This window comes from Neofelis nebulosa, chromosome 1, assembly GCF_028018385.1.
Source record: "Neofelis nebulosa isolate mNeoNeb1 chromosome 1, mNeoNeb1.pri, whole genome shotgun sequence".
Lineage (NCBI taxonomy): Eukaryota > Metazoa > Chordata > Mammalia > Carnivora > Felidae > Neofelis > Neofelis nebulosa.
The window spans coordinates 166934363-166947464 of record NC_080782.1 but is presented as its reverse complement, the minus strand read 5'-3'; the positions used below and the strand labels follow the sequence as shown (position 1 = coordinate 166947464).

Below are 13102 nucleotides of genomic sequence, written 5' to 3'. Positions count from 1 at the left end.
TACACACTTTAGAGAAATGACTTTTACTTCTCTGGGCTGTTTTTTAACTTTCACTGATTCTTCTCTGGGTTAGGATCAGAGACTGACAGCAAGGTGCACAGCAGTTACCTGGCGACTGATAGTTTGATTTTTTTCTGATTTCCACTGGGCACCTTTATCACAGTGTTCGAAGGGGCAACTGCTGTGCCAAAAAGGAACCTGACAATTGAAGAGTGGGATGGAAAAGTGGCGGGTGTGGAGACAGCAGGGACTTTACAGCAGCCTGCTTACCTTTCAGACAGAACTAAGAGCACCTGATTGTGACAAACTCCGGGAGAAGTTTCTGTAAGTGTCCTTCCCGCCAGTTAGAAAGAATACAAGTGGCTGCATTTCACTTCTTAGTGGAGTTCGGCTTGCCCAATTTGGGAAACACAGTTTCGAAAAGAGGGTGGAAACAATGAGGTGGGGTGTTTGGTAATTTAAACTGTAATCTTGCAAAGGCCACGATGTAAGTTGCAAACGCAGTACTTACTTGGCTGTTGTTCTTTCATTTTACCCAGACCGCTCATTAGTGATACTGGTATGTAGGGTGGAACTTTCTGCTTAGTCACTTGGCTGTAAGTTGTGCCCTGGAACTTGGGTTTGCCGTGAAGGGGCAGGTAGGCGCCGCGGAGGAAAATGACGGAGTGGATGGAACTATTATTCCAGCGCCACCTGAAATCGTGGGCTCCTGGAGAAGCCCGGGGCGGGGAGGAGGGGGAAGGAAAGCATTTATGCCACAAACATTTCTTTAGTACAGGTACGCTAGGAAGATGCTGCTGAGATCGCTGCCTCTAAAACCAGCCTTTCGTTGAGGCGTTCTTGGGGGGAGGGTGGGGCTTTTCAAACACTGGAATTCTTCACTTGGCTGTGGCTGTGATCTGTGGCTAGACAGTCTGGAGCATCGGGCTCCTCTGTGCTGGGGCCTTCCCCATCTGGACGCACCCCCCTCCTAAGGTAAGGAGGGGCCCGAGGTAACGCAGCCAGAAATCTGAGCACTTTCTGATCACGGGTAGCTGCTTCTGCCCTGACTGCTGCTCTGCCCTCCACACCTCTGGGTGAGGAAGGTCTCCCCGGAGGGTGGGGAGTCTGCAGATCAGTCTTAAGACCCCAAGCCCACCGCGCAGGGGAAGACATCCCCAACCCCCCGCCATCTTCCGAAGGAAGGCCAGCATTGAAAACGCGGTTAAAGTCACCACTGGCCTCTGGCTTGCTTCAATCTGGTGTCACAAAGCACGATTTCTTTGTACGACGTTAGCGCTGGTGAACATTGGACGCCTTCCTTCCTTCCGGGATCCTGCTGTGAGGAAAAATGAAGGCTTCGACAGCAAACTGCTTTGCTCGAGTGGAAACTAGATTTGGAATTAGGCGTTGAGATAACTAAAGTCCATTTGCCTGCCTCCCTTTCCTCTGGTCACTTACTTAGGTCACTACTCAAGACTGGGGGATCCAGGGAGACTAGGGAGGTTTTCTGTTCAGGACTTTACAAAACTTTATGATCAGATGATTTGTGAAATATGAGCTCGAGTTTTATGGGGAAACCAATGGGCTCCCTCGTGGCCCTCTGCAAGGTTCGCATTCATGTTATGCGAGTGTCCTGATTGGGAAAAAATGGGCACACAGGTGCCCACGGGCAGAAGGCTCTGGATAACTGTTAATTATAGAGAAACAGAGCAGAAAGCAAATTAAAATAAGCGAAAAAAAGAAAGAAAAAAGAAAAGAAAAAGGAAGGAAAGGAAAATACTTTGAAGGCGCTTTTTCCATAGGAAAAAAATATTTTATTTTTTTAAGAACAAATTCAGTTTGAAACAGACGTGGAATGGGACCTCACGGATTCCGTTTCTGGGGGCTGACTGCAATGTGGAAGGAGGCTGGAAACCTAGGACAGGCCATTAAAATAAAATGAAGAAAGAACAAAAATATTTATAACTCAAGCATAATACTGTGTTACTTACAAATTGGACAACGAAATCTTAAATAAATATCCATGGTACATAATTACGGCACAAATATGCAGCAATTTGGCAACCTTTTATACCGTTTTTCTTTTCCTCATTACAGTGCAAAGGGGGGAAAGACACTGCCGTTTAACAAGCTGTAGCTAAATACATTGCAAAATTCAGATTTTATACAAAACATCTTGCTTAGACTTTATAAAAAACCAACATTGCTCTATGTACACAATCTGGGTAAGAAAAGCCATTTCTGTCTTGTTTTCATGTGTATTTTTATTAAAAAGGCGAATAAGGCTACTGTAACACCCCGAATCCATATACAGTAAAATCTGAACCCTATTTACAGCATCTTCAGTTAAACGTTATGGTGCAAATTCCAAAGTCAGGTGACTAGGGATGAGAATACAAGCAAGGCATTTACAGTAACTTTCCAAAGCGGCACCAACTTCAAATAAAGGGAGAGTTGGTAGATTGTCATATTCTGCACCAGACACAAAACAGACGCACAGAACACTTTTCCATTGGTTGCAGGTAACTCTTCATCAAATTCATCTGATTTTTCACAGTTTAGCATATATGACCAAAAGGTAGCCAACTGATGAGACACACATTTGATTTCATTAAAATCAGACTATTTCCCATGTTTCCCCTTCTTGCCCCTCTCCCCCATCCTAAAGGTAATTTTTGATGGCTTACAAGAAAATCTTGTACGAATGCACGTAAAGGAGAGGGTGGGGTGATGGAAAGAATTACATATGTACTGTGGCTGGTCACCATGGCAACCCTCCACAGAACTATGATATAGATATATATAATATATATTGTAGATATATATTATACATATATGTACACATGTATACCACTCACCCACTCACACACACACACACGCACTTTGGACCAACATCATTTTCAGGTTCAGGAAATAGAGAAGGAATAATTTCTGTGACAACTCATTTTTGCAGGCATTCACTGGAGGTCTGAGAACCTTAAAATGCTGTTGCTACATTTTTTTTTTTCTCCCAATTCAGAAAGCAAAGTGTTACCATAGTAACGGGACTATGTTAAAGATGTCTATTTTGCATAGCACATAAAAAGTAGGTTTCCTGTTTACTCGTTTTGTTTCCCAAAAGGGAGGGGCGGGGAGGGGGTGGGGGAAGGGGGCCGGAGCTAAACTTTCAGCCCTAAGCCCCCTCTGAGGGGACCCGGTGGATTTTAGCGAACACTTCAGCCATAAGGCAAGGGAATACACAACACAGAAATGAAATGCCGGAACATCTTGCCACTGTTAAATATACGATGCGGTAACATCCATTTCCTGGTATGCAGGGCTTGTATTTCCTAGTCTACGGTTACGTGAGATGCCTTCAGAGGACTGGGTTATTTTTGTATTTACTCCCGTTATTGTTATTTTTGGAGTGATGTTGTTTTTCCCAGATGGAGCTGTCCAATTTTTCTTTAAGCACTGAGCGTTGGGACCACGTAATTGCCACAAGTGAATTTCACGTCTTTCTGGTGTGATTTGTGTGCAATCTTAAAATATATATTAGTACAAATCTGTCAGTTTCTATCCCTTGTGTTCTATATACCTGTTATAAATATGTGCCATCTTCCTCCCCCCTCGACATCATGATTTATTTCCGTTTTAAGGACTCAAAGAAGTTCGCAGTACGTGTCACCTGGACACAGCGTGAGGGCTGTGGCCTCGCTCAGTACCTCCGCGTCCGCCCTTGTAGCCGGACAGGACAGCACCGCCATAAACCAAAGTGTCGTGAGGCTCAAGTGGGGGTGCGGGGGGAGGGCACTGGAGGGGGGGTGGGGAATCTGACCTACCTTTCACATAGGAGAATGCCTCAATAACATGGATGATGATGGAATCACAGCCTGTTTGACCTTTGGCTTGTAAACTTCTAGGTCAGATCTGGCTCTCTGCTGTTCTCCTAAATGCTTTCCCTGTGTTTCATAAAATGTGATCAGTATAGCAGCTGAGTCTGCTTCAGACATCATCCAAAGCCGACCGACTCTCCTACAGCGCCGAGGCCGTGCGCCTTATTGCCAGTACGACAACAGTCCTGCCCAGATCTGTCATTGGCGGCCCTCCTGGCCCGCCCCTCTACGACAATGCCCCTTTGTCCTACCCAGCGGAGAGAGACTCTGCTCCTCCTGCGCGTTGCCATTTGATCGGCGGATCCCTTCCAAGGCGCCCCACCCCACCGTGTGCGTGGTGTCTCCTACTTGCCTCTTAAAACCTCAGCCAACCAAAGTGCTGTGCTACCTAATTGGGGTTCCCCCTCGACTTTCTGCTCCCGACACACCAGCAGCAGCATTGAACTGCATTTGCAGACAGCCCTCTCCACCCCCACCCCCCATCCCAGCCCGCCCCCTTCCGTGAGCTCCTGGTCTTTCTGGTCTTCCGCAGCTGAAGGCTCCTTAGTAGCAGACACAATTTCTAGAAGTGTAAGACCCATCGGCTCCAGCTGCCGTGGCGCGGGGGCAGGAGACTCCCAAGGTGAGTGTGCCAGCAGTGATGCGGGGTGTGGAGTGAGGGGCTCGCGCTGCGGGGCCCCGGAGGTCGGCAGGGGTGTGTGCAACGGTGAGGACTGGGCGCGGGACCTCTGAAAGCCTCCCCCAGCCAGAGGTCTGTGTGACAAGTCCGGACGCTCCTCGGGAGGGACGCCCAAGGCAGAAGGCGGTGTTTCCAGGCCCCGCGGCCCCCGGGGGACACCTGCCCGGGATGCTCACGGCTCGCCCAGTCCCCCCGACGCCCGCTACCGCTCTGTCGCCCTCGGCTTCCTGCAGGCCCGGGTGACCGCGGCGCATGGCTTGGAGGTGGAGGGGGGAGGCGGGCGCTGCGGTCCCATCGGGCACCTTCCACGCCAGTCTCCCGGCCGGCGGTGGGCGTCTGTCTTCACCGCGGTCCGGGCGCTACAGACTAGGTAAGCTGTCCAACTCAACAGGGCTCTTCCGAGAAGGAGTGCTCCCTCTCCCCCGCCGTGCTCCGGTCCATTCGAGACACGGGGGGGTCATCAAACCCTCCTCAGGGCGGTGGCGGGACAGTGGGCTTCCTCTGGGAAAGCGAAGGCACCGCCGCGTCTCAGACCTTGTAGTAAATGTTCGCCGGGCTCTGGGGAGGCATCTCCTGGACTATGTACACCGGGTGCCCGTAGTCCCCGCTGACCTTCTCGTAGTGGGGGCAGAACACACTGTCTGCAGTCCTCAGCGGGATGATAATGTCACTGGGCTCCGAGCCGCTGTTGTTGCCGCTGCGCTTGGGGGTGGCCAGCGTGCTGAGTGACAGCGTGGCCGTGTGCTGCGGCGAGTGCTTCCTGTGTCTCCTCCGGTACTTGAGCAGGAGCACCACCAGCGTGATGATGATGACGATGAAGATGATGCATCCTGAAGCAATCCCTGCGAATAAGGCCACTTCGGAACCGAGGATGTTGTTCCCCGAATGCCCGGCACTGCTGCCGTCTGTGCTGGAACCTGCGGTCGGGGACGGAAAGGAGCAGCCCGGTTACTGCTGTCCCTGCTCGGATGGCAGCCCCCCAGCCTCGGTTCCCAGCCGCGCGCACCAGGCAGGACGCGGCGATCGCCCCAAAAGGGGACGTGGGCGGGACCCGGGCTCGCCGGCCGCTCTCAACCACAGGTGTCCCCATCCGTCCACCCTTGGGGACAGGAGGGGACAGGCTCCCACGCTTCCGCCCCAGGTCCTAAACCGCCGCCAGCCACAGCAGGTGGACACAAAGGAAGCGGCCACCTCTGGGGCCAGGGCTGACTGCCGTGCGCTGCCCCCCTTGCCCTTCTGGGCGCCGGCCTTCCCGAGCATCTCCCGCTGCCTGCTTTCTATAGACAAGCCCTGCCTGCTGCGCGCTGAGGGGACCCTGGGGCCCTGGGAACACATGCCGCTCGTAACTCCCTTGTATTATTTGATTTACACCTAAAATATATCGGGAAGGCAGCATAAACACTCACGCTGAACACGCTGCCAACCCAAATGGGAAGCACTAAAAACTTGCCTGGCATCATTAGATTATCCATTTATCGGTGTGTCACAAGAATGTGACACATCTTGCCATTGAAAATTAGAAACAACAGCTTCCCTCCACGATGCTTGTAAAGTGGGGGAAGTGGCCTGCAGATGCTGACTGCACATGCCACCAACAGGCACGCTGGTCCCTCACACGAGACTGCTGACGTCGGGGAGCAGCTACCGTACAGAAATGTCATTAGCATGGAAACAAATACATAGCTATCTGCTCAAGGACCGGTACGAAAATGAAATTCAATGGCGGCCAACTTTATCCTGTATTCTAAACTTCAGCCAGTGATCCGACTGGTATTTTATTTTACGCTGAAAATGTGAAACAAAAATGTCAACGGTAACCACTCGAAGAACACGGCATTATGCGATATTTTAAGATGCCACCACCTAAAATGTAGAGGAGGATCAATCAGGCTCTTTGTGGATCAGACATAATTAGGCGAGGGATTAGAACATTAATTACATACATGTGAATATCGGTTCTACGCTACTGTTGCAACAGGCACGATTAAGTGTCTCCAATAAAAATAACTTTGGTCTGAGTGAGTAGTGCTCATAATTGGCACTTGCATCTGATAAATTCTACTCTTCTGAATGGGAAACTTCCGTGGGAAGGAGCAATTCTGTTCTTATCGAGCCATTAATAACAAGTACCTGCGAGCAAAGGTTACTGACTTGGGGAACTACAAGTTAATCCCACTAGTATCCAAGGGCTTGGACTCTGTTCTGCCTCTTGCTCACGGGACCCACGGACGCATCCACACACACTCACGCTGCCATACCTGGATTTGGTTTGACAAAGGGACTTGTCGTTGAACTTCTTCCATTTGTACCGGCTTCTAGTTCTGGGCGTCGTGTCGGATCATTATGCCTGGTTGACCCAGCGGAACTCGCATCTATACGAGGAACAAATGATTACTTACAGCCCAGACACCCAATGAGATCTAGCTCTAAGAACTGCCGCGTGTCAATCTCAAGAGGCACAGACAGCAATGAACGTGAGATTCTTTATGCAAAGTGCTGTGACATACAAGAATAGAGTTCTCCTTTTAAAACGGAACGGTGGTACTACTTATGTCAGAGGTTCAGATCGTGAGGCCATCTGTGGAAACTATAGGGATTCTCGCATTTGGCACGCAGAGCATTGCAGATGACATTTCAATTTAAATGAGCAAGTTGACTACTATACCAATTTCTAATTAGAAGAATAAATCTTTCTGCACAATAGGTTATCTGTGTGGGAAAAGGCTCAGTGAACTAGTCTTCTGTACTCGAGATGCAGAAATGGGCCAAATGGCAGAAACCTAAGTTTTCACTCCGGGTAGCGTAATTTTTTTGAACCAAAGAGGTGTTTTGCTTTTAATAAGAAAAAAAAAAAAAGTGTGTATAGAGATACACGTACACACACATATGGCAATGGACGTTGTACCTGGCTGACCTTAACTGTGAGAAGAAACTCCAATAAAAGAAGTTTGTTACACCGACTTGAGGAAATCTGTCAGTGGCTCAAGGTGCAGAGAAAGATGTGCTTTCGAAACTAGGCTACGAGTGCGTGAAGGTGGGCGTTCACGGCATTGGTGCCACACTCGTTGGGGACTCAACCAGATTATGGTGGCTTCATGGAGCAGGTGGTCTTTACCTTGTCCAACTTTCATGAGGATCTTCATGGCTCTTGTCTGGCACACCCCTCCCTCCTGGTTATCCAGGCCCTCCAAAGACCCATTTGATGTAGCTGATTAAAAATAAAATGGACAAAACAAAAAAATAAAGAAAAATCAGGAAATCAATAAGCCAAGTTTACATGAACATGAAATGTCTGAAAACAATTTGAAAAATAAGAATTCACTCTTAGTCACAAGTTTTTGGAAAGTATGGAATGCTGAAAGCCAAAAAATAAAAAATAAAGAAAATAAAGAAAAATGGATCCTGCCAACACCGCTGCACGTTATGCTATCTGGTTTCAAGTTTACTTAAGCGCTTTCTCCTTCCTTCAGAATCAACTGATTTAGGGTCAGTCCATACATAAAAGGGACAGGACCTTCCAAAAAGCTTACTATTTCAGGGTCGGCCTCAAAAGAGCAAAGTAGTTAATACAGTAACTTTAAAATGTGGTAATCATCGCACAACACCTGCTTCCTCTACTACAGATTTCCTGCTTCGAGAACAATTAGCTCGATGCTCCCTGTTTGCCAAGCATCCAAGTTCGGTAAACACTAAAAGAGGAGACTCCCACACCCCCTCCTTTTCTTTCCCCGCCTTATGTGAGATGAAGAAATATGTTAGGATTCAGGTCTTCCACTTCTGAAGTTTTGTCTCCATCATTTTGCACTGGACTGGAAATAATAAGTGTGTTATCATTACCAAGACCGACCTTAGACAGACTCTTCAACCAAGCTACCTGCGGGAGCACAGCTTGACCGACAGAGGGGACCACGCGCGCCCTCTGCTCTGTCAGGGCCCTGGGGCAACCCTGGGGTATGAGGGGAGATTGTCCAGTACCCACTTGCCTCCTGTTTACCGGCTCGATTCCCTTCCCATTTCAAGAGGGAGGAGGAAGGACAGGACACTTGACCACTGTCAGTACTTTTAAACAAACAGCCTATGCTCCACTGTGTGTAAACACGTTGCTGTTGCGTCTCCTTAGGACGGTGAGTTCTCTGAATAGCGTTGTGACTAAAGCTGTAAAAAGACTGCCAGGTACTTTGCTAAGGAAGAGGACTTAAATTGCAGGTCAAGTTCCAGAAGAAAAAGAAGGTGGAGGGTGCTAGACGTTTCCATTCTTCCAAAGTTCAAGGGGCAAGGAACAGAAGTGTTTCATATACATTTCTGTGCGGTAAATCATTCTCTACTTTGATTATCAAAGGCTGGTCTACTAACACTGTACTTTTCAAGGCACGGAAACAGGGACAGAATTTCTGGTAAAAATACATCTAAAGGCACTCTTTCAATGGGTTGTTTGTTTTCCAAATGGTGGACCGGCCAGCAAGGTCTACATGCACACATAGAAATACGTGGGCTACAGAGAACGCTCTTGAGTTACAACTTTTACTTTCACTGCTTTGAAAAACAATGGCTGCTTCTTGTGTGTATAAATATCTCTGTGCTTATCTGAGTGTTTCCTTAAAGTTTAGTCTTACGATCAGACCTCACTCCTCCGCTGACACTGGTGCCGAGTTTCTCCTGGGAAAATGGGCAAAATGGCCATAATCATTCTGGGGGTAAAAAGCAGACAGTCTTCTCTTGTAGATTGTTGAGAAAATGTTTGGCAGAGAAGTTAAAACAAATACCTAAAAACTTTATATGTCTCTGTGAATCTAATAAAAAAAAAATCATTTTTTTCCTTCCCTATTTCTCTACCCGCTTTCTCTTTTCCCTCCTCCAGACAGTTGCCTAAATTTCAAAGTGTCCTTTCCTCCCAAAGCCATGAAACAGTGTGGCTGTCTACGTGCAGGCACTGTTTGAGGTCAGGTGCAGAACAATGCTATCATCTCTATTTAATCTTTCTCAAAAATTAGATATGTTTTCATGTAGAAAACCCTGGAAAGCTGAGGTCTAGCCAATGGCTTCAGAAGTTTACTTAATTCAAATGGAATCTCAATGTTTTCTATGCTGTAGGCACATAAATGCACTTTCATGCAAAAGTGCACCCAAATGCACAGCGAAATGACCTCTTTCTGACTAACGGCTTCACAAATATGTTAAAAATACGATCTGAAGGGTGGTGCACAGAAAAGGCGGGCGGGGGGAGGGTAGAGCTTTGTTTGTTTGAACCTGGAGGTCATAAGGTCAAAGATTCAGATCTGAAGGAGAAAAAACAATGAATACCAGAATGGGGAAGACAAGACGTGGTAGAGAAGAGTCACCGTGGAACAGAATTCAAACCTGTGTGTCCTCAAAGATAAAAGCTTCTGACTGCTTCTACCAAGTCCATTTGGAAGCAGGAGGGCTGCACCTCATTTCAGTGATTTTTTCTTTTGATTTTAATCTCTAGGTCACTGCCCTTTCTGAATACCAATGCTTCCGTGCAGAGTGCTTGTGGGTGTGCCCTGAATGCTGTCCAAGTGACCCCCAAATGTAGAGAGCTCCAAGAATTCGAATTAAACTGCAATCTGTAATTTAGCATCCACAGACCATAAGACAGTAGGAGGAAAACTGTGTAGCCGGAGAATGAATCTGCTCTCCATTTTTAACAGCTGAAACTTTTTTTTAATTCCTTGAGGGAGGAAGAGCCTTCAAGCCCTGAGCTGCACAGAGGGAAATGGGAGCTTGTTTGTGCCTTTGCCTGGTTCTTGGAGATCAGAGGCCGATGCTGGTTTGGGGGGCGGGGGGGAGGGCGGTGGGGGTGAAGGGGGAGGATGGGCCAAGAGGCAGAACACTGTGATGTGCATTCCAGACGCTTGCTTTGTTCCCCTTTAAGTCAACTTGCAAGTTGCAAAGGTGACTGGAAGATATTGGAAAATTCATTACTAACGTTAACACAGAATCCCAGATACCTGGTTGTTTAAAAAGGGAATGAACTATAAAATACAGCTGGATGTTTGCTGTGAAGGAGTTTTGCCCTGCCGTATGGTAGCCATGACCCGAGCGGTCCCAGAAAGCCTGGTTGGAAGATGTCAGCAACCAACTGAAGCTTCAGAAGGTTAACTTTCTAGCAAGCATAGAATAATTTAGAGTGACTTAAACTTACTTTATATTTGATTCTGTAATGAAAATTACCCTCACTCTTCCCTATGACCTCCTCAGCAGGAAGTGTAGGGAGCATCGCTCTCATTCTAGAGGTCCTCCTGTCTGTCCCTTGCCTTGAGCAAGGACACTGACAAGTGTCCTGTCCTGATAGCACCTCCTTATGGCAGTCAGCTCTGAAATAAAGCCACAAGATTAATCCTCTGAAGGCATAGTAGTGGCTCACTCTGAAAGACAAGAAAGTGCTAATGCTTGGGGAGAAAATCTAATTCCATTTCAGGAGACAATTTGGCAATATTTTTTATTGTTGATCTGAATATATTAGGAATTTTTGACTTAGAGAGAGGGTAAAAATAAATTGCTACCTCATTATCCTTCGCTTTTCTTTGTATCTACCAACATTATCTAATGCTGCCACAATTATAGTATTCCTAAATAGATGAAATTGCATTTAATCATTTGGAGACAGAAAAAATAACCCTGTTACACCTAAGCTTTTAGTGCCCATTTTTTTTTTCTTGGTGTAGAGAAAATATAGACTTTATAAAATTAAAAATTACTAAGCAAAGTTTCTCCATCCAGTTAGAAAATGGGCTTAATAAAGATACATGGGCATTTTATAGCCTGCTTTTAAAAGGCTTCTGCTTCAGGGATCTAATTGCATGTAGTAAGTATACTGAAATTACCAGATTGTTCCCCTGGGGCCTGATTTCCAGTGGGTGGAGATCATTACTCAGCAAAAAAGTACCCCGAGTTCTCACTGCCTAAAAGTTCTTCACATCTGAAAACTGCACTGCCCCACATCTGTGGCTTCCCATGAATTTGCACACGGACCTATATCTGCAGCTCCTACTCCCTGGCAATGGTACACTGGTTATCCAGGGAGAAAAAAGAGAACCGGTGAATAAAACAGACTAAAGGGGCAAGAATCTTTCTGGCCGTGTTTTCTAGACTGTGCCCACAGAGAGGAAGTAAGAGTGCATTTTAACATGTCTTCATCTGATGGCCACTGCCCCACGCCCCGGGAGGCTCCACTCTGTGGCACTGGCTTTGGGCGGTTTTCAGTCTATCACTTCGGTAACCTTGTGCTAATCAGATGGAGGAGTCACTGCTGGGTTGGTACCGTTATATGGGTCTCATTCACAAGGAGGTCAGGAAGGAGGGCAGCACAAAAAAAGTCTGCAGGATAATATAACATCACTAGGAAGGAATTCTTGGCTATTCTGGAAAGGATGAAAAAACACACTCATACTATGCAGGTGATTTCAAACTATTCTCAAATGTAGCTTCCTGGGATGGGGCAGGGAATGGACGGACACTCAAAAGCAAACCTTTTTATCCACTTTATCAAAGCAGTCTACCAAAGGAGAGACAGATAATAAGCACAGAGGATCAGGAAAGCCACAGAGATCAGTTTCCTAATAAGAATAGAAACTATAATGTATATAAAGCTGCACATATTTGCTCTTACTTGATGATGAAACAAATAGCACTTTGTGACAATTCTCTATCGATATCATCCTCTTTGCATGACTCTCTTCCATGCATGTCATGATATGCTGGCCCTGGTAATTCTGATTTCTTAGGGCCGGTCTTCCTGCACGTGGGTCTTTCTCCTTAAGCTCAACACAGACTCAGAAGAACCAGAAGCCTATCACCTGACAATCTGAGGAACCCAAAGCAGCAGAATCAAGTAGGAAACAGAGAAAGCCATGAACTTCAAAGAAACATGACACACAAACAAGCTTACTGTCTTCTACCAGGGCTCGCAATTCTTGGAACGTCTAAAGGCTAAAAAAGCTGGAGTGAGATGTGTCGGTTGAAAACTAAGGAACCCGATAAAAATGTAATTGATGACTGTGAACATATAAACCCGGGAAACTTAGAGCATTGTCCTTAACACCCTGACAGCAATTCAAAGTCAAAATGTCTAGTATCAAAACAGCGATTTAATTTCTAGATCTCAAGGTAGTTCGATGCCTTGGCTATCACAAGGGTCCTTTCAGATACTGAGGAGAAAGATTCTACACATGGACATGATAGAGTTCAGTGAGTGCCAAAAATAAATGCCTTTTTCTGTAATTAATAAAAACTTCTGAAGCAGAAACAACTGTATAATGTGCCAAAAGGAAGGAGAAAACGTCCCTTTTTCTAGCTTCTTCTCACGTGTTTCTCTTTGTGGATTTATAGTGTAAGAAATGAGGAATGTGTCATCATCAGTTTCCAAGGGCTTCGTTACTTCTCCTTGCCAGAACGTTCAGGAAAATTCAGCATGATTTCAAGGCAAATGGCATTTCATCCCATAATACCAAATTTGCCTTATCTTTGCTATATAAATAAATGCTTCTTAAAATTGCCTCAATGTGAAGAAAAAAAAATACAGAGGAAGACATTTTCAAAGTGAAAT

The 13102-nt window shown here is 46.4% G+C and overlaps 1 protein-coding gene across 2 annotated transcripts in view; it reads right to left on the bottom strand.

The window, feature by feature from the left end:
• Positions 1 to 1773: 1773 nt before the first annotated feature.
• The window catches only part of EFNB2 (ephrin B2), a 45912-nt gene continuing 34583 nt past the window's right edge, over positions 1774 to 13102 (bottom strand). Inside the window, exons 3-5 of one of the 2 annotated variants that reach the window (XM_058743096.1) lie at positions 7652 to 7744; positions 6795 to 6908; positions 1774 to 5453 (exon numbers count right to left, since the gene is read on the bottom strand). In XM_058743096.1, the coding sequence (XP_058599079.1) occupies positions 5065 to 5453; positions 6795 to 6908; positions 7652 to 7744 (596 nt within the window). In that variant the 3' untranslated portion in view covers positions 1774 to 5064. The remainder of the gene's footprint in view (positions 5454 to 6794; positions 6909 to 7651; positions 7745 to 13102) is intronic. The other variant, XM_058743105.1, reaches the window with a different exon arrangement.